The sequence below is a fragment of the Acanthopagrus latus genome, chromosome 23 (genome assembly GCF_904848185.1).
Source record: "Acanthopagrus latus isolate v.2019 chromosome 23, fAcaLat1.1, whole genome shotgun sequence".
Lineage (NCBI taxonomy): Eukaryota > Metazoa > Chordata > Actinopteri > Spariformes > Sparidae > Acanthopagrus > Acanthopagrus latus.
Genome location: NC_051061.1, coordinates 11,255,769 through 11,278,221, shown reverse-complemented (window position 1 = coordinate 11,278,221; position 22,453 = coordinate 11,255,769). Strand labels below are relative to the sequence as shown.

The 22,453-nt window shown below is 41.4% G+C and overlaps 2 protein-coding genes across 5 annotated transcripts; one reads left to right on the top strand and one right to left on the bottom strand.

Annotated features, from left to right (window-relative positions):
* Window positions 1-321: 321 nt before the first annotated feature.
* On the bottom strand, window positions 322-11,994 carry atad5a (ATPase family AAA domain containing 5a). The gene is made up of 22 exons (XM_037088666.1): window positions 11,571-11,994; window positions 10,879-10,942; window positions 8,684-10,491; window positions 8,184-8,268; window positions 7,895-8,053; window positions 7,672-7,816; window positions 7,325-7,585; window positions 6,976-7,124; window positions 6,477-6,627; window positions 5,854-6,153; window positions 5,315-5,411; window positions 5,129-5,211; window positions 4,906-5,042; window positions 4,643-4,820; window positions 4,337-4,501; window positions 3,985-4,227; window positions 3,809-3,873; window positions 3,476-3,665; window positions 2,588-2,745; window positions 1,608-2,488; window positions 1,349-1,507; window positions 322-1,152 (listed from the first exon to the last, which is right to left on the bottom strand). The coding sequence occupies exons 2-22, from the start codon at window positions 10,930-10,932 to the stop codon at window positions 1,074-1,076; spliced, it is 5,547 nt and encodes a 1,848-aa protein (XP_036944561.1). The 5' UTR covers window positions 10,933-10,942; window positions 11,571-11,994; the 3' UTR covers window positions 322-1,073.
* A 1,306-nt stretch (window positions 11,995-13,300) lies between these two features.
* On the top strand, window positions 13,301-21,956 carry LOC119013414 (far upstream element-binding protein 2-like). 4 transcript variants are annotated; one of them, XM_037087921.1, is made up of 18 exons: window positions 13,310-13,667; window positions 14,511-14,610; window positions 14,804-14,863; window positions 15,100-15,136; window positions 15,287-15,339; window positions 15,472-15,543; window positions 15,694-15,751; window positions 16,120-16,306; window positions 16,518-16,616; window positions 16,701-16,799; window positions 16,889-16,991; window positions 17,378-17,499; window positions 17,796-18,089; window positions 18,346-18,461; window positions 18,554-18,642; window positions 19,023-19,229; window positions 19,834-20,024; window positions 20,130-21,956. In XM_037087921.1, the coding sequence occupies exons 1-18, from the start codon at window positions 13,539-13,541 to the stop codon at window positions 20,136-20,138; spliced, it is 2,025 nt and encodes a 674-aa protein (XP_036943816.1). In that variant the 5' UTR covers window positions 13,310-13,538; the 3' UTR covers window positions 20,139-21,956. The 4 variants fall into 4 exon arrangements, with proteins under 4 accessions (XP_036943818.1, XP_036943819.1, XP_036943816.1 ...); XM_037087922.1 differs by having other exon boundaries at window positions 13,314-13,667; window positions 16,135-16,306; XM_037087923.1 differs by lacking the exons at window positions 19,834-20,024; window positions 20,130-21,956 and having other exon boundaries at window positions 13,301-13,667; window positions 18,936-19,165.
* Window positions 21,957-22,453: the final 497 nt, after the last annotated feature.

Genomic DNA, 22,453 nt, shown 5'->3' with positions numbered 1-22,453 from the left:
GCAAACACAACTTCATGTTAACGCAGCATCACACGATCTCCCATCTTCAGATTGCTTCGTTGTAGAAAACGAAAATACTCTTCATTTACTCTCACCGAAGCAAATCCCTTCATTCAAGAGGCCAGAAACAGCAGATGTTTCACATTTTTACTTGAAAAATTACTAAAATACATTATTATTAAAATAGTAAGCGATTGATTTTATTTCGATATAGTGATCTATTATTGACTGACTGTTACAGCTCTACATACTCAGGTCAAGACTGGGAGAACACGATTTGCAAGTAATTAGCACATAAACTAAATGATGAGAATTTATTAATTTGGTTGTGGTAAACCTTTATTTATTCACAAGAAAAACCACCGTGATAATGTGATCATATTTAAGGCTGGAAAAAAATGAAACAAAAGAAATGAAAGAAAAATGTGACAAATGTGATAGTGACGGTTAACTTTTGTCATAAACTGTCTGACTTCTATGAACCTGAACAGAAATAAAATCCTAGCTGCATCGACAGTACTTTGTGGTGAGACAATTTACACACAGCCCTTAAATACAGAAGCAAATTCTATTTTACATGTTAATCTCTTACAAATCATTAATCACACATATGTAAAGCTAATTGATTAATGTAGCTTCAAAGTATAAAACACTATTGTACAAAAAACACCCTCCGGTCCATCTCAATATTACAAAAATCATAAGTAGTCATCTTTAGTGCATTATCTGAAAGCACCAAAAGATGTGCTGAATCAGAGCACATTTGAGGTCATTTAGCTTTGCGCCCTTTGAGCTGAGAACGCTTTCTGTATGCAGTGATTCAGTCATTCATTGTCTTAAAACATGTTTAAACTTCAGAGTCCTTTGTGTGCACACCTCTGACAAACTAGCCAAGTCAGCTCAAGTTGAGTTCATAGAGACAAGAGGCAACACTGACTTCTGTTGTCCTGAAAGAAAGCCAACATGTAAATGTCCTCCTTCCAAATTAAATTCAAAAATGTCTCTTAAAAGTGTGACCACTCTACAGGCAAGACCTCTACGGGATCATGAGGACAAGTCTGGTTCTCTGTGGTTTATAGGAAGTCTTCCGCAAGGTGCTGTAGAGTGCTCTTGTTAAGACCCAGGTGGATTGCATCTAGGTAGTGCAGGAACCTGGAGTGGGGAAAAAAAAACAGTTTACTGTGGATACATTTTAACAGACTTGGGGTGCACGCAAACATGCACTTTGTCGCACAAAGACACCTCAGTTTAAACTTTAAACCTATTTATTTGTAGCCTGTTGGTCATATCAGCTTGGTGTCACAACAACCTGATGCTGCTGGCCAGCTATGGTTTCCTGCATGCTTACCTTCGTTTAACTTTGCCCTGCTCCTTAAGCTGCTCTGATCTGCAGATGGTGCGGAGGGCTGGTAAGTAGTCCAGAGAAGCTGCTGGTCTGTTGCCCAGACTACCAAACACTCCTTTCAACATCAGATTCTCCATCACTTCTCTTCTTCGCTGGATTAGCCTGGAAAATAACAACACACACAATTACATTTCCTTGAGTTGGTTAAGTTCCACTTTACAGTGACCAACTGATTGCGTAAAGATAGGCTGGTAAGACTCACTGTGGTCGACAGGGGCTGTCCTGACTGAAACTGTAACCATCACGATGAGCAGCCACAGGGAGGCTGAGCTCTGCTGCAGCCTCCTGTCCCAGAACTCCATCTAGTTGCTGGGCTTTGTCCCAGGCCGTCACAACGGAAAGTCGACACTTGTGGAAGCTAAGAGCCTCCACAGCAGCTGAGATCTCCAAGGCGGACTCATCTCTCACCAAACACCCTCTGTCAATCTCAACCCTCAACTCATCTGTCATCCCGTCTTTCACCAGTGCACCAGGTGACATTCTTCTACGATTGTTACCCGCTTCTGGATGAACAAGCAGAGAGGAGTCCATGTAGGACATGTTGTCTAAAAATTCAGCTATTGATTCTAGACACTGGGAGACAGGGAGACTTTTTTGCCGCTCCTCGGGAGTCAGTGGTGTCCTCTTCGCCGTCTTTGAAACTAAACTCTCTTTGACTTCATCCCTCACCTGAGCGGCATGCTGTGGTTTGCAGAGGGATAGAAAACTGTCTTCTGAGTCCGAGTCAGAGTGCAAACCATCCCGGTCCGGTAGCTGGTGCCGCCTCTTGGTCTTCCTCATTCTATTGGACATTTTAACTGGACTGCCATCATCAGAGAAATCCTCTGTCTCCACCGTGTGTAATAACCTGGCATGCGATGGCAGCACACCATGCAGGCCGGTTGACTGTACATCTTTTGGATTAACAGAAGGCTGGTCTTGTGATACAGAAACAGAAAGCTGTTGCTTGTAGTTGGAGGTAGTCAACTGTGTGTTTGGTAGAGGTAAGAGTTTCTCCATGTTGGAATAGAGAAGGTCCACTCCTAGACGCTGGCTGTTAGTCAGCAACTCTGAGCATAATGCCTCCTCTATTGCACTTCCACCCTGTTGAGAACATACACCTGGTCAGCATCTTAAATCAAGTACACTATGAATAAACAAAGATAATGAACAGTGAACGTATGTTTTAAATGAAAGGATTACCCTGAGCAGCTCCCAAATGTCTCGCTTAGGTTCAACATTCAGCAGGCCCAGCATGCACTCAGTGCAGCTGCTGTCACAGGGAGGGAGTGTGGATGGGACTGTCACTGCACACTCAGACATGCTGGCTGCCCCTTCTTCAGTCTCTTGCTTTAGTTCAACTGTTTAAAGAATAAGTACAAAAATACCTTTTGGGTTATAAGGTCCTTTCTAATAACTCATAAAAGGTGTTTTAACAAATAAGACATGAGAAGGTAAGACAAAAATACAGTAAAATCTAAAACCAGCTTCCATAAAATTAGACAAATAATAATTAATAATATATTTTCTAAAGCATAGAAAAATCACACCAGTCAGTTAAAAGCCATCTTACAAAAAGTGCATTTTTAGGTGATGTTGAAACCTAACTGTGGATTGTGATGGCTGATTTGTTCCAGTTGGGATACCATGACAGTAAATGCAGAGAAAAATACACTCTTGATTACAAGTAGAGACTAGGAAACTGTTAGAAAAGCTTTTTCTGCTATTTGTCCTTGTACATTTGGTCTGAACAGTTCAGAGATATAATCCGATTAAACGCACAGCCAGTGAAGGGATGCTAAAAATGGGGCAATGTGTTCTTTTCTTTTTGTTCCAGTTTAAAGCTGAGAAACTGCTTTTTGGATGGAGTGTGGATGATTTAGTGCTTTTTTTATATTGAGTTCAGAAAAAAGAGTTACAGAAATCCATATGAAATGAAATGCAGGCATGGATAATTTCCCCAAGGTCAACAGCAGACAGAAATTGCTCAACCATCTAAAAAAGGTAGATTGAGTTAATCTACAACTGATTTATCATAACATCTGAAAAGGAAAAAAGAAATAAAGCTTAATTCTTCTCTCATCTCCTTACCATTTTTGCTAGTGCACCTCAATGGCCTTGTTGCAGAGTGGCCACCTCCACTGCGAGTCCAGAACTGCAGCTGCAGTAAACTCTGCCTGATGTCGCAGCCGTTGAGTCTGAGCAGAGAGCTGATGTCCCTTGGGTCTGTCCTCATGTCCTCTGCCAGACACAAGACCTGCAGGAAGCTGCTCGCGTCCAACTGTAGCAGTGAGAGAAGGACAAAAACTAAACCTTCACACCTAATCTCTCTCATTTGACAAGCATTACAATATAAAACCACAACTCATTCAGTCAATAAGTTCCAACAGTGAAACAATGGTGTTCAGTATATCATCCACTCACCACTGAGGGTGCTTTGAAAAGGATCTCTTCGAAGTTGCCATCAAACATGGTGCTGAATGTAGGATCTACAAAACATACAAAATTTGATTAAAACTCAAAACAGAGATTATACATAAATACAATCAACACTGGCCAGACTGCAAGACACGGGCCTTGACCTTCCTCCTCCTACTCACCACTGGTAGTGAGGATGACTGGCCTCTTGGTAGTGGTCATAAAGGTCTTGATCGCAGCTAGAAACCCTGAGTCATCATCAAAAATAACATCCACTTCTTCAAACAAAATAAGCGATGTGGCCGTCTTCTTGTTGTGCTCTTCGTTGTTTTTCTCTTTGGGGGTGGCAGCTATTGGTGATTTCACTACAGGGTCTTTTTGCTTACTGGCACGCTCATTTGTTTTGGTGACTGTCTTCGAAGCAGCTATATGAAGAGATGAGAAAGAAAACCAAAACAAATACTATTAAAGCCCTGATAAAGAAAACTTTTCATGAAGGTTACATCATCACATAGGTAATAACGGTATACTTACCTATTTGTTCATTTTTCTTGGTGTTAGGCGTCTCTCTGACAGGACGACCCATTTTGAAGAAGTTAGTTAAAGAGGTGGGAGCCAGGCCTCCTCTTTTACCACCTCTTGGGGACTGGGGATGTTTCCTGGGAGAGGAAACCACCTTGCGAGGAGAGTTCAGCTTCCCTGGAGGATGAATGGAGATGAAGTTTGTGGACATTTTGTTATATTCATATAGCATGCAAATCCAGACGGATACAAATCAAACCCTCTCACAAACCAGCACCTCAATAGAAACAGTGCTCTCAATTTCAGCTGGGTACATACTGGGAGAGGATCCAGGCCTGAGAGTGCCAGTGCTGTTGCTTGTGCCGTAGCTGTTGAAGTAGGTGGGTTTGTGGGCGTTGACCCCCTGACTATCCACCTGGTGTGACTGGGTGGCTTCCTTCAGCTGGGACAGAATTAGACGACCACTCCGCTGAGATGAAGCATTCACCTCAAACACCTTGAAACACCAGAAAGAGGTCATGAAATAAGGACATTTAATCCTATACAAGTGTCACAGTTATATACACTGAACTTTTTAATACCTTGAAGCCCAGCTCCTGGGCACAAGCATAGACTGCAGCTGTCTTTCCAACTCCAGTGGGTCCTGTGATAAGCATTGTATTACATAACATGTCGTCTCCATCCTGGGAGTCCTCTTCTCTGCAGTCCCAGTCCGAGTCTGGACGAAAAGAGCCATCATGGAGTCAAAACAAACACACATCAAGCCAACTGAAGTAGTTACGAAAAGACAAAGAGATACCCTACCATTGCTGCCCTCCTCCTGTTTCCTCTCCTTCTGTTTTTTATTCTCTTCACGGTCTGCACGGAGTTTCCATTCTTTTAGCCAGCTGTTTACAAAAAAAAAGAGAAAGAGAAAAAGAAACATATAACATGAAAAAAAAGAGAGTATGAAGCAAATACAGTGTCAATAAAGCAATTTAAGTTCCTCACCTGTACAGCCTCCTCACTGAGGCAGTGTTGCCTATGATGTCGCTGGAGTGCTGAGGCTGATATTTGTCTGTCCATAACACGTCTTCCTTCACTTCATCTGTGGAACAAAGTATAGACTGAGTTCAAGGCCTTAAATATTTGTTACACAGAAAAAATAAAATAAACAACAGTCAACAAAATTTACATAAAACATTGGCTGAATTTTAACAGATATGTCAACAGTGAGGCTACAAATGATGTATTACGAGCACCAATGAGGATCTTGTATGTTAGTCTCATGCCAGTTTGGTATGTGTCTTTTCTTTACATGTAGTTGCAGTGGAGCTGGCAGTAGCTCTGTTTTTAACACTTAAGACCTACGACTAAACCTTTACATTCATCCATACTTAATGATCAGAGACTGTGGGATTGATAACAACACGTTTGAAATAGCAAAACACAGAAGGGTACGTTTAAAAATCATTTAATTTTATTTTATGCCTGTTTCCTAATTGGATGAAGTATTTTTTATTGATCAAAAAATTCAAAGAGAGTGTTACCTTTTTTCCTAGTGTCCTCTACCAAAATCACGTCATCTTCACATGGGATAGGAGTAGCGTTGACCGAAGGCTTGGCTATCTCGTTCGCTTCCTCCTCTATCCTGGATCTCCGAGATCGTCTCGTACGACCTCCTCTTTTTGCTGGCTCAGGCTCAGCTGTGGATATTTTCTCCTCTGAGGAGTTGGCCCGTTGCTTCTTAGCCCCCATTGCTGTTATTTCCCCTTCATCATCCACCCTCTTCCTCTTTCCTCCTACTGGTTCAGCTGGTAGTGTGGTGACTCTGGTTATAGCCTCTGATTCTAGTAAATAACATACAAAGATGTTGAGAATAATTCTCTAAAAGTGCAATTCAGTCTGTAGTTTGGCTGCAGTTACTTTTAGTGTTTTTGTTTGAATTAACTTAACTGAATAATGCCTCAACATTTGGGCTTTGAGGGGCAGAATAGATAACTTAAAAATTAATGAGCACTTGTACACCATTTCTTCTTGTAGATGCCAGTAATGGTAACTGAATACAATCAAAATGATAAAGGAAATCATGTCTAAAATAAATTTACTGTAACCCAATGCTTTGCAGTACAACATTCTGCATGTACTTTTGTTTCAGTGCAGTCAGACCAACCTGAGGCTGTGCACTGCTGCTGGTGATCAGTTCGTCTCTTCAGGAAGCGAGCGATGAATGTCTGAACGGGGAATGGAGGGTTTGAAGTGCTGACATCCTCTGTTAGAAGCTGAAGATCACTTTCAGAAATCTCAGGCCTCCAACCAGAACCCTTCAAAAAGAATAAAAGAAATGGTATTAAACATCAAGTCAGCTGTTAAAGCCCTCTGTTGTTCTTCAGGAAAATGCCCCCATAACATCAAAACATCTGGACTGTATGCTAGCATACAATCCAAAATTGAGCGATACAAGCATTTGAGTGTTTAATGCAGCCTCTCTTTACAAGCCTTTTTGAATTCAACATAGCTTTGCTGGCAGACAGGTATGCAGCTATAAACTAGACAACTGTTTTCTGAATAGTATCATGCAAATCAATCCCAGACAAGTTGATCTACATTGGTCTGGAGTTCGCTGAACTTAGGGAAAGGAGAATAAGATCATTACAGTTACTTCAACATACCCGCTCACAAAAGGCTCTACTGGCTGGTTCTGTCCTCACACATAGGGAGCCAATAACAGATGGAAGAGAGCTGGATGTTTGGCACCAACGCTCTTTCAGATGAGACAGTAATGAAGACTCAGGCCATGGTAGACTCCAAAAGGGGCAATCTGGTGAAACACAACAAAAACAAGTTTTACTGGACTCTCATCCCTCTTGATTTATCTGTTCCCACCACTCCTTTATAATATTCTTTTGAAAATGCCATTAGTCAAATAGCCTTATTAGCCTTCTATCACTGAAGTATAATTATCAATGCTTATCAATGTAATATTGCAGCTTGTAACTTTACAAGCTGCAGTCCACCTACCCATTGCTGGTTGCTTCATGTGTATGACTGGTTGAAAGGAGGAACAGGAAAGAGAGTATGCCTCCTTGGTGGCAGCTGTCTTGGCTATCTGTTTCTTAAAGGACTCGGGCAGACCACTCTTCAAGAACTCTCTGCGTGCCCTGAACTGCACGTCATCCTGGGAGTTTTCAGAGCCATCACAGCTGCTCTCATCAAAGATGGAAATCACTGCCGATACCTTCCGGGCAGTTTTCTCTTGGCCCAGTGAGGCCACTTTGGAGCCTGTGATAGAGAAAATACAACACTATACGAAGTGATTTCAACAAAATGAGAAAGAGTAAATAGCTATTTAATGTGAGAAAGACTACCTGGGACAGCCTTTGTCTCTTTGCCAACAGATGCAGCTTTTCCCAGAACATCATTTAGACTGCGTAAAGACTTTTGAGGTTTACTCTTTTCTAGTGCTGTCTGAGGAGCGGCAGCCTGGTCCTCCTCCATGCAGATGACAGAATCCTGACAAAACAAACCACATAGTGAGGAAAAAAATCTGACTGTAGCAGTCAATGTTGTTTTGTAGGCCTTTAATTGTACCTCATCTTCACAGTAGCTTTTCTTGAGGGAGGCCTCGCCTCGTGACGAGCGCCTCAAGGTGCCTTTTTCCTCAACAGCAGCTTTTTTACTCTGCTGAATCACTCTGGCTTTCTCCACCAATTTCTTTGCTTGCTTCCTTTTTTTGGACTCATTTGATGTCTGAAAAAGTCGAAGAGAATTTCAGCATTTTCCACACATTATTATGATAATGTTTCTATATGTTCTTGTATAATTCATTAAATCCATTACATTTAGAATTTGTCCAATTTGTGAAAAATATCATACTCACTTTACTCGCCAAAGATGTGTTTTTGCCACTTCCACCTTCATCCTTGGCCATGGAAATATTTTTATGGACTCTAGTCAATTTAATCCTTATGAAAAAGAAAAAAAAACATTTCAACATGAAACAGCAGCAAAACAGCAAATAAAAAGAAAATTAACACAAGCAAACATATACACTTATTTAGGAGTGTATCAAGCACACAATGCTTAATATAATGGAATCTAATAAAACAGTCCTGAAAAATACCATTTTGAAAGTTAATGTTAAGTTTTCATTGAAATTGTTTTTGCAAAGTGTTGGTTATTTTGGAGTATATGGTTTGTTGGACATCTATTTTTATAATGCAATACAGTTAAAAAGTGCCACAATACAGTCCTCAAAAACAGTTTAATCGACATTTCTCTAAATAAGTTGAAACAAAAACTAAAAACTGGTCAGTTTTATTGTAGGACTGTTACATTAGAATGTATAACAATATTAAATCATAACCATATATGTGTCACCTGATCGGACTTTGTTTTGTGTCAGGAGGGCACAGCATCTGCGCTACAAAGACTCCATGTTTGGACCTGCGTATCTTCAGGGGGGATCTCTTCACAGGGCTGTCAGCAGGTAAAGCAGCAGCATCCTTTGTCTCGTTGTGTTTCCTGTTTTTTCTGACAGGAGATGCTGGGATGGCCTCAGGTGCTTGCCTGACAACAGCCTCTCTTCTGGACCTCCTCACTGCTGGGACAGTGGGAGTTGATGTGACGGGAGGCTTCTCTTTCTTATCATCCACCTCAAAAGTCGCTGCCACTGTTTCTTCCACAGGAGCAGCAGTAGGTGGGGCAGTGACTGCTTCATTTTGTTCTTTACCTTTCTTTCTGCCTTTTCTTGCTGGTTTCTTTTTGATTTCTTTGTTTTCCTGAGAGGCAGCAGGGACTTGCTCAATGGAGGTTGGCATTCCAGCATCATCTTCAGCAACTTTGTCTGCATCATTTAAAACCGGCTCACCAGGTTGCTTCTGTTTGCTCTGGCTCTTTCCAGGTTTGGTTTTGGACCCATCAAGGCTGGGCCTTTTGAAGGCAGCCATGAACTGCTTCCTCTCTGCCTCACTGCACTTGGGAGTGGATTCGCTCTCAAGCACAGCCAGCTCTAGATCTTCCTCTTCAAGAACAACATTGGATTTCCACTTGACAGTCACAGAAGTTGAAGGAAGTTGGTGTCCAGCCTCTCTGGGTGGAGATGATACCACTTCTGCAGGGCTCATCGCCCCTTTTCTCTTGTTAAAGATAGAAGCTACTTTTCCAACAGCCTTGGCTTCCTGTTTGGGTGAGACTGCATGCACTTCAGCCTGGATGGTGATGGCTCGAGGAGAGACTTGGAAAGCTGGCTCCCCAGGTCCTACACTTTCTTTAATGTTAGGGATGTTTAACTGGTCAGTATCCATTTCTTCTGCCTCTGTTGTGATTTTACCATCATCATCTTCCCCTTGTTCATCTTCCGTGTTCTCTTGATCTCTATCCTGGCTCTGACTCCGCACAAATTCCTCAAAGGAGATTGTGACTGTGCTGCTGTTTAACTGAGAGGCCTCATCCACATTCACCTCCATACTAACATCACACAGGGAGCCCTCCATTTCCGTTTCTTCTGGTTCTGAGTGCTTTGCCTCTCGTTGTTGTGTCTTCCTCGAATTCTGTGCAACGGGTTTGACTTTTTTTGCTTTATCTTTTGAAGGTACAATTGGGGATAATTCAATACTCTTCAGGTCTGGTTTAAGCTTGACATTGTTCCCACATTTGGAACCGTCTTCATGATGGTCATCCTTTTCACTGACAGTCTCAATAAAATTCATCTCTGATTTTTCCACAGGGATACAAGCCTCAGTACTGAGCTGTGCCAACAGGGCTGCTGTATCACTGCCAAGAACACCACAGCTGCTGATTGTTTCTGCTGCCGAGTCTCTGTTGTCATCTGGTTCTTCTACAATCAGGCAGCTAACCTCCTCTGTAGTGCTCAAAGTTTCAGCCTCCACAAGTTTCCTTGCAGCTTTGCTGGTCTTTCTAATCCGTTTTTGAGATGGCTGTTTCGCTGCTGCCCCTGGATTGGTGCATTTATCTGCAAACTCAGACTTCTGACAGTTCTCTTTCGACTGTTCTGGTGAGCTGGTCTTTTCCTTAGAGGACGGAGCCTTCCGGCTAAAGTAGCTCATGATGTTGTTGGAGCGAGGGGGAGAAAAGGGCTTCTCCGCTGGCTTGGGCACAGGAGAGAAATAGTTTGTGATTGTCTTGACAATGGGACTGCCACCATCTTTGCGAGGTTTCTTGCAAGGCTTTGAAGAGAAGAACAGCGTTAATCAAATATGAGAATGTGCATTTAATCAAAAATAATCAAACATTTCAATACAATACAGCCAAGAGCAATATACATTTTTTTGATAAAAGGTACAATGTGTCAGGAAACAGTGTCACATTATAATTAAGGACTGTGCAGCAGAGATGTCCTAGCCTTCAAACATGTTTGATTGGAAGTTTTATCAGTGAAAATGGTGATGCAAAAAGGATCACTCCCATTAATAAACCATTTCACAATTGTAATATCTGTCAAAATAATCACAACATGATTTTTGTTTTTACCATGTCATGCAGTCCTACACAAGACTGAAGAAAAACACTTTACAGCATTTGATGAATAACACAATTTAGTTTCAGAGAAATACCTGGGTGTCAAAGTCTTCAATGACAGATGCCATAGCCACAACTCCAGCCATCATATGAAGAGACCTTAAGCAAAAGAAAACATTTTTATGCACATGGTCTGAAAAGTAATAGTCAAGTTTGTAGGTCGCAAGCCATTTAAGCTCATTGTCCCACAATCTGGGAAGCTTCATCACATCCACCTTAACTGTTCATTAACAATAATCTTCAAGGGTGACATGATAACTTATAACAGTTGCTTTAACAGTGATTAACAGGGTACAAGAGTTTTAGCACTTACGGTAGGTCAAAACTACAACCCTCAATGTTAGAGACACTGAATGTTATACACAAACAAATGTAATGCAATATTTAAAACCTATTAATATTTTCCCAAACTCAACCGCGAACGTATCTGACTCTGCTGACACTGTAAACAAATAAAACGGCTCTGTACTACACACAGTACTCTCAGACAGCATTAATACTGTAGTATGCAGGATGCATTAATAGAGTTTTTAAGGAAAAGTCAGTGTAGAGTCATTTCCCATAACTTGTTTACGTAATTTCCAACAGGTTTCAGGGACAGTAAGCCACATGTAAATGAATATTATTCCTGACACGGAGCCAAATAAGTAGTCTCTTCCAGTCTGTGTGCCATTTGGCAGACAGGCAACCAGAGAAACAAAGGTCGAGGAAAATACTTTACACGTACCGATAATGGTGAACCGGTAACTTGATGAAACTTCGGCGACTGTCTTCTTGCCTTTTCTTAATCACTTCCCCGTGTTTGTGAACAAGCAGCAGCAGAGGCAAAGTGCATCGTGTGAGGGCGCCAGCTGTTTGTTGCCAACAGACATATAGCTAAATGTAACTGTAAAACAACAAGCTAGCAGACTTCGCTTGATGCTACTCTCGAAGCAGCGTCGCTCCTCTCAGGTCCCAAAAGTGGTCCAAACATGTCCCACATGTCAGCCGCGGGGGTGCGAACGATAGTGAAGAACGTTAAGCGCTTACTTCCCAAATTCCTATGAGTTTGTATTCAAAATACATGTTTCTTGACGTTTGCCGTGCTTTCAAAAACGCGCCAGACTGGTCGAGATTGAAGAGCGCCAAATATACGCGAACTTTGGCATGACCGCGTTCGACCAATCACGGGAAAGAAAATGCCTTCGTCATCGCCTGACGTCATTCGCCCACAACAAAGATGGCGGATAGTGTAGCATTTAATGGAGGGGGGAAAAGTGACAGCTACCTCTACTGGCTGCACTTAACAAAACATTTTCATTGAGTTGCATGTGAAAATGTGAAAAAGGTTGTAGTTATAGAGTGAAGGGGGGAAATATTTGTTAAGATAAGTGTAAATTGAAATGGAAGCAATTAAACAAATATGTGCTTTATTAAAATTAGCCATTTCAATTTTTTGTAGGCACTCTTGTTAATCAAATGTAGCACAAAACCAGGTAGGAAACTATGTGTTTTCCAAACACTGTTGGATACAGTAAAGAATATGGGTGTACCTCCAGTGATATTCTGATGTCTGAACAGCTAATTTATTGACCTTTTATCAGGCATGAATACTGTTATTGTGATGTTCAAGTGACATTATAAACTATTTCAAGTCTAGTTCAGCAGTTAATAATCAGATGTTACATAATAATTTGAATATATACTGTTTTGTGCATGTCATAAAGGTAGAGTGGAAAGAATTGCTTAGAGAGAAACTGGCTTGCACTGCGATTGTTTGGGTTTATACAGTACTTTATTGGCTTGAAAAGCAAACTGAAACTTATGATAACTTAACAATCCTAACATGTTATATCTGTAGACTTAAATGAAGGATGTGTAAAATAACACTGAAAATGCCAGTGTGATGAACACTTGGCTCCGGTGATTTTGCGGCAATGTTGTCTCGATTCTTGACCACTTCACACAGACAAGCTAAACAGACTATGCTGTTACAGCGTTTTTAAAACACAGCTTCATATTTGTGAAACCTTTCCTCGTCATGAAATCACAAAAAGCCAGTGTTTTTTGTTTTGTTTTGGGTTTTTTTCTTTTTGTTTTTTTTTACAGGCGGGGAAACAACGTGTGAAATGTGGAATTTGGTAATATAAGAAGAGTATAAGTGTAAGAGAGACCATTCGATTTGTGTGGCTGATGCCGAAACTGTTATTAGGAATTAAAAAGTTCCATATCGATATATTGTCCGATACACACGTTTTTGCAATGATCTGGTTGTGGTTATTGAACATTTGTGAAGATATCTAATAAAGGCAAGATATACAGTCCGACAATAAGATGGCTTGTCTATAAATGACGTCAGTGTACTGAACCAGTAAACTCCCTGGGAATTAAATAATTATCAATTACCCCAAGTATCTTTTCATGCATTTTTACCTCTGAATCAAGAGTTTTGAATCGGTCTGGCGCCTCTAAATACCGCCTGTCTGAAAGTAGACTTTGTAAATAACTAAACGCTGTAACCAACTCCATAGTGGCGTTAAGCTATTTTCCTTTCTTATGCTTACATGGAGAACTAAGAACGCGAAAGAACCTACCCGGCCGCCGTAGTGTCTCCGGCGCTTTCCTTGCCCCGTCAGTTTCTTGACTTTCCCTCCCACTCCTGCGCAGCACCGACCCGGTTTTCTGCTCCCCTTTCCTCGCCTGTCGTCTGGTGAACATGTCGGAGTACAATGCAGTGCCGCCACCAGGTCCTGGGGCCACTCTCGGTGGACAGGCAGCTCTTGGGAACGGAGCGGGAGGCATAAAAAAAGATGCGTTTGCGGACGCGGTGCAGCGGGCCCGGCAGGTGAGGGATGTGACATACTGGAGCATGTTTAGAGGGAGGGCTAGCTGAAAAGTTAGCCTTAGGGATAATATTGTTCACACTGCTTAACACACGTCACTGGGACATTTATTTTGACTTCACATACATTTTCAATTTAACGGTTGTTCATAATAGTGCATTTACGCTTGTTACGTAATGCCACTGCTGGTTGTACATTAGCTAATGTTAGCTTACACAGGCATGTAGCCAACAAACCCACAGTGTGAACTGAAAATAGACTTTTTCCAGATTTGAGACATTTCAGTCTAAATCACTGTTGACACCCCATCATAACTGTGGGGGTGGTTAGTATTAAGGTGTTATAATGCGGTTATGGTGGAAAGAACTTAATTGTTAATGGCATCAGATTGACACACAAAAAGCTTGACGTTATAAGGCATCAGTGCATTTTAATAGTGACAATCCTCTCTAATAGCATTCGTGCTTAGTTTTTCTATATCCACATTTTAATACTGGATCTCCCAGGCCATACAAATAACTGTATTGCTTTATTCTTCCCGAGGGGAAAATGCATTGTAGCATCAGTCACCTGACAAAGGCAAAATAAAACTGTTGAAGTATACTCAGTAAAATATAAAATAGATTCAATTAACCCTAATTAAAATGGGAATATAGCGAAAGACTAGACCATAATATTAACTTTATACACACTGTCAAGTAGATATTGCTAAAGACTGTACATTTTGCTTTGAGATGTTCCATTCAATGTGTGGTCAGTTGGTTATTATTGGGCAGGTGGTACACTTGTATAGCTGAGATTTTTGTAACTCAGCTGTCATGATGTATTTTACTCTTATGTTTCAGATTGCAGCTAAGATCGGGGGCGATGCTGGAACTCCTCTGAATAACACTGCATCAGAAGGCTTTCCATTCACTGCACAGAAACGACAGCTGGAGGACGCAGGTATGGTGACTGCAGCTCCCTGATTTACTGTGGCACAGATTGAATCTCATTTGACATTTGGACAGAAGTGTCTGCCAAAATGAATACATTTAAATAATAGCCATTTCTGATTTACACAATTGATGATGCTTTTGCTGCAAAGGGAATTCACTGACACTTCTCACAGAAGATATGTAATTTCCTCATATAACAGATGAACCGGAGAGCAAGAAGCTGGCTGCACAGAGTGACCTGGATTCAGCCAAAGCACTGTGTGAGTCCATAACTCTATTTTATGTTTTGATTACTTTTGGCTTTGTGATCTTATAACTCACAGCTGACGGTATTTAATTTGGTGTACAGTGTTCATGTTTCAGCAGTTTGCCCCTTTACCCTTGTATGTCCACACTTCGTCTCCTCTGTCCGTGTCACAGTCCATCAGTAATCCAAAACCTCTCCCTTGCTCTGTTTTCTCACTCTCTCTTTCTTACTGTGTATGTATCATCTCAGCTATTGGTGCACAGCTAGCTGCTCTTGCACAACAAAGGTGAGATCTAATAGCTTTCAGTTGAATGTGTACAGTGTATAGTTATGTGCCTTTTGTCTATGTATAGTGGTGTAGCAAAAATGCTATCAGAAAGTCTACTATTGCCTGATTTGTTGCCTCTTTGTCATCCTCGCCTGCTGATATTGCCAGGCCCACCTCCACCACAGAGGAGTACAGTGTACCAGACAGCATGGTGGGACTCAGTGAGTGAAGCCCTACTCTGTTTTGGCCCATGATAATGCCCTTATGTTTCTATGGTATAAGACACAAATGAAAGCAACTATTACAAGTATGACCCACCAACAACGCACAGTTTGCCATTTCTTTGTCCCCAGTTATTGGCCGTGGAGGTGAACAGATCAATAAGATTCAACAGGAGTCAGGTTGCAAGGTTCAGATAGCTCCAGGTACTGTCTCCACTTCTGTGACGTTAGCCTAAACAGCTCCACAGCTTTCAAGTTTTTTATTATAATTGACAGTTTTATTTTGCTTTTGGTGTTGGCCTTCGTTACTTAACTGTTTGTTTGTAAACTGTTTGTGCGTGTGTGTGTGTGCAGACAGTGGAGGGCTTCCAGAGAGGAGTGTCTCTCTCACAGGTTCCCATGACTCCATACAGTAAGTTTCAGAACTCATGCAAATGGCTGATTGTTGTCTCATGTGGAAGCATCAGAAATATTAACTTCTGATGAAGTAGATTGTTGTGTGTACTTGTATCCAATCATGAAATCTGTCAGAAATGAGGACTGGGCGAAATTACATCAAGAGTTTTTTTAAAGCATTGTTTGCTGTGTATAATAATTTTTAAACATTTTTAGATTACTTTTTCACTTTGTTCAAAATCTCTTGTTATTTTATGCCATCTTTAATTGGGTAATTTTGTATATTCTCACCTATGCCTATGTTTCATAAATACTAAATGATGTAATGTAAGGTCAGTGTAACTTGCCATTATATCAGTATGATGATGTGGACTAACTGGTCAGCTCTTCCCCGGCCAGGAAATCCAAGATGCTGTTGGACGAGATAGTGTCACGAGGGAGGGGAACACCCCCTTCTTCTTATCATGAGTCCACCAACGGGCAGAATGGCACTGTACATGAGATGATGATCCCAGCTGGCAAGGCTGGCCTTGTCATAGGCAAGGGAGGAGAGACCATCAAACAGCTACAGGTACATTGCATGGCTATTGCATTTTTAAAAACTCTTGATGGATGTGAACTTAGAGATAGGTGAGCGCAGTTTTCAGCAATTTTATGATGCAGTATATTTTGTTTAATATACAAAAATGTTTCAAAAGTAGAGCCAGTGAATTTGTTTTTACTTAAGTTGTGCCAACCATGAAAAGATACAGAAGTATAATGTTAATTGTGTGACATTCCAGGAGCGTGCAGGGGTGAAGATGATCCTGATCCAGGATGCCTCTCAGGGACCCAATGTAGATAAACCCCTACGAATTATTGGAGATCCCTACAAAGTGCAGGTACATGCATAAAATCATCTCATTAAAATCACTGACGGGTGCTCAATTGCTATGTACTGTAATCACCATATTTTTTCTATTCAGCAAGCCCAGGAAATGGTGCAGGAGATTCTGAGGGAGAGAGACCATGGCGGCTTTAGTGAAAGAACTGACTTCGGCTCCCGCATGGGAGGAGGCATGGATGTGAGTTTGTGTGTGGTATCGTGATTGGAAGTATGAGCAAATGTATTTGGGCATAACCAAGTTCATAAAAACTTCTTTTTTTCTGTCAGATCCCGGTACCTCGACACTCAGTCGGCGTGGTCATAGGGCGTAATGGAGAGATGATCAAGAAGATCCAGAATGATGCTGGGGTTAGGATACAGTTCAAACAAGGTAGGACCCTGTGATGACTGGCTGCATTTATATGTTTTCCACATTTGACGATGTCTCCATTGACACGTTCAAGTTGGCAATGTATGTGTTTTCCTTTTCGCATGAGTCTGTAGGTATCATCTTACTTAACTACTTCATATTGACTGTGTCAATATAGGTGTACCTGCAAAAATCTAGTGTTGAAAGGACAGCAGTGGCGCGAGAACAGCAAGCAATTTTATTAGCGCATAAACTAAACAATTTTTTACCACTAGAAGCAGGTAACTTACACCTCACTTTGTAAGGCCTTGAGTTACATAGGTGGATGTTGATTCTGAATGGGTTCAGCAACAGTAAAGGTTCAACTTAAAAATTATTACTTAATGCAGACTAAATCTTTCTTACAGATGACGGGACTGGTCCAGATAAGGTTGCCCACATCAGTGGTCCTCCTGACCGCTGCGAGCACGCTGCCCAGATCATTAATGATCTGCTACAGAGCATCAGAGTCAGGGAGGAGGGACAGGGGGTATGGATCACTCTTACTCATACATGCACACACTTTCACAGTGTAAAACATGCTTTTGTTCATTTGTAAACTCACAGTATAATATCATCAATTGTGGATAACAGGAAATATATGGCAGCAAGCTCAAGGCAGATTTTTTAGCATCTTAGCTTCCTAATGTTTGCCTCAGCAGATCTTAATTCGTAAAACAGAAATATCCTCAAACCTGACAGCTTTTCATCATTCAATACAAACATGTACACAAATATATAGTAATATGCTGTAGCACTGAGGCTTTTTCTGTCCTCCATTTACAGGGTCCCCCAGGCCCTCCAGGCATGCCCGCAGGCAACAGAGGCAGAGGTGGAGGACAAGGTGGGTGGGGACCCCCTGGAGGGGAAATGACCTTCTCTATTCCTGCCCACAAGTGCGGGCTTGTGATTGGTCGGGGAGGGGAGAATGTCAAGTCCATCAACCAGCAGACAGGGGCCTTTGTGGAAATCTCTCGACAGCCGCCCCCCAATGGAGACCCCAACTTCAAGTTGTTCATCATTCGTGGCTCACCACAGCAGATCGATCACGCTAAGCAGCTCATTGAAGAGAAAATTGAGGTAGTTACCATTCTGGTTTTTAAGTTAGATGCTGGAAGCCTAAATACAGAAGCTGGAACTCTCACCAGAACGCAAAGATCACATTCTCCAGTTGATTTTCTTAATTAATCTAAATTAATTGACCGTATTACAGTCAAATAACCAGTTTAAATCGAGAACTGCAGCAGTCAATTAGATGATCATCAGAAAATGTATTGACAGCTTTTTTATGCTATTTTGATTCATTTGATGTATAATTATGTCATGTGTTCCCCAGGGTCCTCTATGTCCTGTAGGCCCGGGGCCAGGTGGACCAGGTCCTGCTGGTCCCATGGGTCCCTACAACCCTAACCCATACAACCCTGGACCACCGGGGGCACCTGGACCACCACAGTGAGTAGCTGCAACAAGGATAGTTTTTCTCATTTTGTCAGGATGACGATCCCGATTGATTTTTGATAATAAACAATTTATTTCCTTCTCAGTGGTGGTCCTCCAGGTCCTCACCAGTACACTCCTCAGGGCTGGAGCAACACCTACCAGCAGTGGCAGCCCCAGGCAGCCCATGACCCCAGTGAGTCACCTTTGAATTCTATGCCTCTCCTGGTTTTCAGTGATCACTATTCATCACTCTGTTTGTGCTCATTTAAGCATGTTGGGTCTCTTTTAAAACACATTACTACAGTACTTTCATCCCAGACTATAGGTTTTACTGTATACCCCCCAAGTCATATCAGATGAGTAATGACGCATTTTTTTTTTCTAAGTCTGTGAAGGTCAGCAGGAGTCTGATGGAAATGTTGTGATGAGATGCATGTGTCTCTGCCTTAAGCAGCTCTGGCTAACCCTGTCTCTGTTTCCCCCCTGGTCTCCAAGCCCGGTCTCCAGGCCAGTAGCAGGGGCTCACCCTCACCCTATGAGGACCTCACCCCCTCCACCCTGCATCTTTTCTAGGCAAGGCAGCAGCCAATGACCCCAATGCAGCCTGGGCAGCCTACTACGCTCAGTACTACCAGCAGCCGTCAGGGGCTGTGCCAGCCCAGTACCCTGCTAACCCAGCTGGAGGTGCCCAAACTTCAGGGGACCAGACCCAACCGGCACAGACGCCAGGAGGCCAGCCAGACTACACCAAGGCCTGGGAGGAGTACTATAAGAAGATGGGTGAGACTTCCAAAGAACACCATCTGCAACTTTACCTGCTGTTAACGTTCAAATGTCTTACTTTTCATTCAGTGACTTAATTTGTCCCCAAAGGGCAGTTGGTTGTGCTGCAGTGAAACATGCGATAAAAACTCGAAGCATGTGAACACATGTAAAATAAATTAGTAACAGAAATATGGACAATTGATTACGAGATCCACAGAAGTGAAATCAACATAAACACATCTTTACATTGAACCAGAAGAGGGTCAATATAAGGATATGTTTATGTTGTTACATCTGAGTTATATTATACTCTTATTTGGGCTGTTGCACTTAAATCTCGCTATTTTCATTGAATGGACATACTGATTGATCAGAAGAGAAATATGTCAGTTGATAGTGAATGTAAGTTGCAGCCCATATTTTAACTTGATGAAAGATAAATGACCAAATTAAACATTTTGTGAAAAGGCATTTTTTTGTGTTTCATTGGATGGCAAAAGTTGTCATCACCTCCTCAATTCTTGGCTTATTAGTTGTGTCTGCGTCTGTGTGATTGTCTTGCAGGTTATTTAAATGTAGTGGTTAACTAGGTCTTAACTCTTTTGTTTGTCACCTCCAGCCCAGACGGGTGGCTCCGTCCCCGGGACAGCACCTGCAGCCCCAGGAACAGCAGCAGGAGGAGCAGCATCCACAACAGGGGGCCAGCCTGACTACAGCGCAGCCTGGGCGGAGTACTACAGACAACAGGCTGCATACTATGGACAGACAGGACAGGCCCCTGGCCAGTCAGCCACTCCCCAGCCAGGACAGGTTGGTACAGGGAGAGAAAAACACTTCATGATTTATAGTAAGAAGTTATTCTGCAAGTGGTTTTCACACAATGGATTTGCTTTCTGTCAATCGTTTGTGTTCTAGACGCAGTGAGAACTCACGGCAGAAGGATGCCAGAGAGAATCAGGAAGAAGGGATGAAGACAAGCCTGAACTTAAGGCCAGAGTCTAGCCTTTTAAGATTTTTTTTCCTTGTGAGGGGAAACAAATCCCTCCCTCACCACCAAACACCCCCTGGATACTTAAAAAAAAATGTGACCTGAACAAACATTCTAGTGCTAGCTGCTGAGGGGAGGGAGAAGACTGATAACCCCTTCATGACAGACACACAGCTTCTCAATGCCTCTACATACATTTATAAATGCTGTTATGAACATGGAAGCCTTGAAGCGGTGACTTCATTGCAGAGAGGTTGAGTTGCCAATACATTTTATTACATGTTCTATTTATTAATGTCTTGACTTAGAAGTCCCATTTAAAGCACTTAGCATCATACCCCTGTGTTATATTTACAGAACTGAACAGAATTAATAGGACTATATTCATACCGCGTGTCTGGTACAGATCATACATCAGCGTTATCCTTTTAAGATCATTTTTTGTTTTGATTTTTTCTTTTTTAAATAAATTGTCACATTTCTTCTCTGATGAGGTTTGCATGGTGTTTCAACTCATGTTCAGCAGGATTGTTTTTTTTTCTTTCTTCTTATGAATGTGTTCACTTATAGTGTTTTGTACAAGTGAGACAGTTTTCCACTGTACAAAATTAGATCTACAGTGTTGATTCATGCATGCGGGATGACCAATAACTGTTGAAAGCTGCTACAGGTAGCTGATAAAACACTTGATTATTGTTTTTCAAGATGCACAGCGATGAGTTGTTTTAAAGATGGAGGTGGACATCTGGTTTCACAAGTAGATTTTTACATTTAAAGGTTCAAAGGTTAAAATTAAAACTGTGTAAATTGGGAGGCTATGACAAGACAGCTGTTTTTTTAATGGCTCATAGGCTACAGGATTGTTCTACCTTACAGCAGGCTAAGAATCTTTGTTTTGGCCCTGGATACACATGGCTTCCAATAAACAGCCCTGCCATAAATACCCATCAGTGTGAGGGTCACTACAGGGAGCAGTGTTTGGTTCATGATGCCATCATTCATAATTTTTCTGTTTAATTTCACTTTATTTTAGTTCCAGCACCTTTTTTGCCTCTTGAAATGTCCATTCAGGAGTGTTGCACTTGAGAGCGTTTGTTGTCAGGCCAGAAACAACCCAGCTAACTGTGAAGACCAAAATCGAAGTAAGACGATGCCTGTTTTTAAAGATGTGACTGGCTTGGTGTGGACAATCCTAGTTATCTCAGATTGCTTGGAACACACAAATGTGATACTGCTACCGTATCATATTTGAATGCTAGAAATGCATTCTGCATTTAACTTGAGGCAACTGCATATTGTATGTCTTTGTCACTCATCTGCAGGTTCTGAGACCCTCTGTAGTTTATACAGCTGCAGGTTCTTCTACCAGAACATGTCATGCAAGGCAACATTCAAACTATTTGACCCAAGCTGTGATTTGTTTTATCTCAAGGTTGCATGCTTGCTTTTTACTTTACATACCTTTGTTTTTATGGATGCCAACAAGAACATCGTGATCTTTTGCCTTCCCACAGCAATTTCTTTTTTAATGTGACAGAATTAAATTCAGTCTTCCAATGTGTCCCACTTTAAGATATATGTACATATATTCAGCAATATAGAGCTGTTGGTTTTGACTTACAGAAATGTATCAGGTATGATTCTTATATTCTGAATGGCAGCTGTGAGTCTGCCTTTGGCAGCAGTGTTGATATTGTTGATAGATGACCACCAGCAGCAATACTCTGAATTAAAAAGGGGCAAACCACAATTACTTTAAAGTGTGTGTTGAACATTTTGTTGTCTTCTCCTTTGGGGATTCACAATATACAGTATGAGCCCATAAATAATGCCTGAAAATGTCAAACTCCAACAATTGAATAGAATCTTGCAGGGTAGACTAGAGACCAAACCATTTGGTTGCAGGTGTGGATGTTTTCCACATTTTTTAGAGGAGGAAACCCTGACTACACTTTGCAATACATGTTCCAGATGTTTCCAAGAGGAGAGAACTTCCACACAACAAATCTTATTACTGCTCTGGAATATTATCTCATCCATCATTACTTACCTTTTCTTACCCTCAGATGTGCATGAACATAAACAAAAAAAAAATCTATATTGTGCATCCCATTTGTTCTTTAGTTACATGAACAAAAGCACAGCTGTGATAAATCCCCACTAGATGTCACTATCAGTCTACTGATAAAAGATAGATATAACACATATATTATTAAATTATTTTTAAAGAAAGATAACTGAAATGAGTATC

Bases quoted from the DNA above. Each gene is read 5' to 3' on its own strand.
- atad5a (XM_037088666.1), bottom strand. From the start codon at position 10,932: ATGATGGCTGGAGTTGTGGCTATGGCATCTGTCATTGAAGACTTTGAC. The intron at 8,269-8,683 runs GTGACACATATA...CTTTTTCATAAG, and splicing joins ACAAAACAAAGTCCGATCAG to GATTAAATTGACTAGAGTCC. The intron at 6,154-6,476 runs GTTGGTCTGACT...GTTATTTACTAG, and splicing joins GCAGCAGTGCACAGCCTCAG to AATCAGAGGCTATAACCAGA.
- LOC119013414 (XM_037087921.1), top strand. From the start codon at position 13,539: ATGTCGGAGTACAATGCAGTGCCGCCACCAGGTCCTGGGGCCACTCTC. The intron at 15,752-16,119 runs GTAAGTTTCAGA...CTAACTGGTCAG, and splicing joins GGTTCCCATGACTCCATACA to CTCTTCCCCGGCCAGGAAAT. The intron at 17,500-17,795 runs GTATGGATCACT...CTCCATTTACAG, and splicing joins TCAGGGAGGAGGGACAGGGG to GGTCCCCCAGGCCCTCCAGG.